The following is a 3,737-nucleotide window of genomic DNA, read 5'->3' as shown; positions in this document are numbered from 1 at the left end:
TTCTCAGAAGGGTCCCACCCTTGATACAGGCAGAAAGTGCAGAGACATCTGAACGGCTCCTTGTTTTCTTCAGACTGAAATAAATAAATGGATAAATACATAAATCAGTTATTGTAACAGGATGCTGTAACCCAAAGAAACATAAATTCCCACCTCTTCTTTACATACTGGGTTCAGTTACCAGAATCCCTAGAGGTTGAGATCAGATACCCCCCCCCCCCCTTGTCTAAACCAAACAATAGACAGACACCCAACCCAAAGCCATGCATGAGCAATAAAAGGATTTACCCCGTGTCCACTCAGGCTCCTTAGTTTCTTCTCAATCTTCATGAGGAAAACAAGAGCAGAGTTATTCAAAACGACCAAGACAAAGCTAAACCACCTCCTATGGGAGAAGCCATTACTGTCAGCACCGCGGGAGCAAGAGGCAGGAAGACCACCCCAGTTTAAGGCCAGCCTGGTCTACCAATCCCAGCCCTGGAAGAGAATGAGGGGCAGGACTGTGGATTGAACTGGAGGCCAGTTTGTGGTACAGGGAGACTCTCAACAAACAAAAACAAACAAACAAACAAACAAACAAAATCACTGCTTATTTGCATATGGCTCTGGCTGGCCTTGGACTATGGAGCAGAGGACAGCCTTGGAACTTGACTCTCTGGCCTCTCTGAACCTGTACCTACTAAGAGCAGGAATAGCCTTGTCTTAGTCGTCATCCCTGAGAGGCAGGAACTGCTATTAGACCATCAAGCAGCGCTGTCCACAAATGTAACTCACCCGAATGAACCGCTTCATCTTTGCTATAGGGTCTCTCTGCACAGACAATAATGTGCGGACACTTCTCTTGGGAAAGGCACTTTGAACCTCCCTCAAAATCTTCTCACTTCTGTTCTCCACGGGCATGTTGATCATCTGGCGGCGGCGCTGGCGCTGACGCTGGCGGCGCTGGCCTGGCTGCTTGGCACTGGGGTCGAGGCTCAGCTTCTTCATGATCTTTACTAACATTTCTGGCTGTGGGAATTCTGAAACAGAAGGTGAGGTGTATCATTTTCTAAGGCAATACCCCAGAGGAACTAACAGAGAGATATCCCCCTCTTCTCAAGAGAGGGGCCCACCAGAAGTAAATCATGTGCACAGGTCATGGCCACGATAAACCCCAGGCAGATACCCTAGTGTCTGTGTAGAGATCTACTGAGCTGCTTGACCCTGTGCTAGGCCGAAGACAGCATTGCTCCAGAGGCCTAACTGCCTGGAACTCTAGCTCCAGGTGTTCCAAGACCTGCAGACATGAGCAAGAAGAGAGACACACACAGATTCTGCAGCCACAAGCTGGTTGTGCTGCTGGGAAGGTGCCTCAGCTGGAAGGCTTGCCCAGGTGTGGTTTTGGGTTCAGCATCAGCTCGTGAAACTCTAAAAACCAGGTCTTGATTTTTACACCTAAGTCTGAGTGTGGCCTAAACAGTTCATAGCTTCATACTGGACTTTGCAGTAAACAGGGCATTTTGGGAAACCTACCTTGCTCTTTCCCACCTGGGTCATCACACACCAGGGGATTCCTATCTCAGGATGAAAACTTACCACAGCTGTCCCGAATGAAAAGGCATTAACTGACAGCAAGGTTCCAGGAGCTCAAGTCTGTAGTTCCGGCATTTGGGACACAGACAGGATTATTGACAGAATTTGGGTCTAACTGGGCCTAGACTGGGAGTTTTAGTTAGGCCAGTGGGGACAACAGCCTTCAGATTAAAACAAAAGCCACAAAATATAAAAGGCCAAGGAATTATCACAGGGAGCTGAGGAGGCCACATGTAACTGCCAGGTATTAGGGCAGATTCAGGACAGACATCTCCTCTCAGGTGGGATTCTCCAAGACAGAAGGGAGCTAGGAGGGTGGAGGAGAGGGCCCTTCCTGAGCCACCCCACAGCACTGAGGGCCAGGAGGTGGCAAAAACCTGGAGCCTCAGGCCATAAGCTTCATCTGCAGCAGCCAGACCTGCCTCCCACTGAGGACACAGCTCCCCCTGTCCTGGGCTCCTATTTCCCCCTGAAAAGCCATTCACCTGGAATGTAAATTTAGCTGGAAACTGCTGCCAGGAAGTGGGTGAAAAGAAGAAGAAGAAGAAGAAGAAAAAATTCCAGATTTAAGTGAGGTTTAAGATTCCTGTGTAAGCTGGGCATGGTGGCACACGCCTGTGATTCCAGCACTCAGCAGGCAAGAGGCAGGCAGGTCTCTTTGAATTCGAGGCCAGCCTGGTCTACAAAGCAAGTCCAGGATAGCCAAGGCTACACAGAGAAACCCTGTCTTGAATAACCAACCAACCAACCAGCCCTGGTTTAAAATAAAACAGCCAGCTGAAGGAGGCCCACGCCTTTAATCCCAGCACTTGGGAGGCAGAGGCAGGTGGATCTCTTTGAATTCCAGGCGAGCCTGGTCTACAGAGCAAGTTCCAGGGCAGCCAGAGCTATACAGAGAAACCTTGACAGATAAACAGCCTGGCAGCAGCAGCATGGTGTCTGCACACCTTTAATCCTAGCCCTCTGAAGGCACAGGAAGGAGGATCTCCAGATTGAGGCCAGGCTGGGCTACAAAATCGAGTTCCAGGGCATACAGGACGACACAGTGAAACCCTTTTTCTTTTCTTTTCTCTTTCTTTCTTTCTTTCTTTCTTTCTTTCTTTCTTTCTTTCTTTCGTGAAACCCTTTTTCAAACAAACAAGATTTCTGTACTAAAACATAACACAAACAACAAACGGATTAAAAACAAAACAAAACCCTACTGCAGCCGCCTTCGTGTTTAATCCTAGATTTATGAGGCAGTAGTGGAGGCTAGCCACCCCGTTTACATAGCGAGTTCCAGGCCAGAGGCCTCAAAAAACAAATATATGGGTTGGAGAGATGGCTCGGTGGTTATGAGCACTGTCTGTTCTTCCAAAGGTCATGAGTTCAATTCCCAGCAACCACATGGTGGCTCACAACCATTTATAATGTGAACTGCTTCCCTCTTCTGGCAGGTGTAAATGCAGATAGAACACTCATATACATAAAATAAATCTTTAAAAAACCCGAAATACATAAATATTAAAAAAAAAAAAAAAAAAAAAGGAAAAAAGCCTTTGCGGAACCCAATTGCTGATGGCTCAACGCTGTCCCACCAAGCTGTAATCGCACCCTGGTCCCTCAACCTTTCTCAGTATGTCCCCTAACTGGTCCTAGGCCTCAAGCTTCTGCGCCCGAGGACGCCTCAGCCTCACCCCCTTCCGGTACCCACCTTACTCCTTATCTGCACCCACGACCGCGTCTCTTGCGGGTCGCACTGACTACCTACTTGCCCTGTAAAGATGACCTAAGACTCGTGGTCCTTCACCTAGCAAGGGCTGGGCCAGGCTCACAGCACCAGGCGCTGTGTGCCAGCTACCAAGGTGAGAAAGCAGGGCAGCGCCCACTGACTCCTCGGAACCGCAGGAAGAGGGCCGAGGGCCGCCCTACCTGAGTCGTCAGAGGAGTCTTCTGCAGCGTTCGTCTGAGGAGTTTCTGGGTCCGCAGCTGGGCCGAGCGTCTCTGATGGCTCCTCCATGGCGAAGGGCACAGGCCTCAAACACTGTCTCCAAACAAAACCGCTTCTCCTTGGGAGAGACAGAAACCCAAGCCTCACCTAGCAGCGGAGCAGTGAGCAGAAGGCTGAGGTCTGGTTTCCTTTTAAACGCAGTGTAAGCCCCTCCTCCAGGCTACTTTAATGCTAA

At 49.5% G+C, this 3,737-nt stretch overlaps 1 protein-coding gene across 1 annotated transcript; it reads right to left on the bottom strand.

Annotated features, from left to right (window-relative positions):
* Positions 1-8: 8 nt before the first annotated feature.
* On the bottom strand, positions 9-3,571 carry Dppa3 (developmental pluripotency associated 3; the record flags this gene model as incomplete). The annotated part of the gene is made up of 4 exons (XM_055617183.1): positions 3,484-3,571; positions 775-1,019; positions 289-324; positions 9-74 (listed from the first exon to the last, which is right to left on the bottom strand). Coding segments are annotated over exons 1-4 (435 nt in total), but the record flags the coding sequence as incomplete, so codon positions are not given.
* Positions 3,572-3,737: the final 166 nt, after the last annotated feature.

Source organism: Psammomys obesus, unplaced genomic scaffold (assembly GCF_907164565.1).
Source record: "Psammomys obesus unplaced genomic scaffold, mPsaObe1.curated_primary_1811, whole genome shotgun sequence".
Taxonomy (NCBI): domain Eukaryota; kingdom Metazoa; phylum Chordata; class Mammalia; order Rodentia; family Muridae; genus Psammomys; species Psammomys obesus.
Note: the sequence above shows the minus strand (reverse complement) of the source record. Positions and strands in the feature narration are given on the sequence as shown.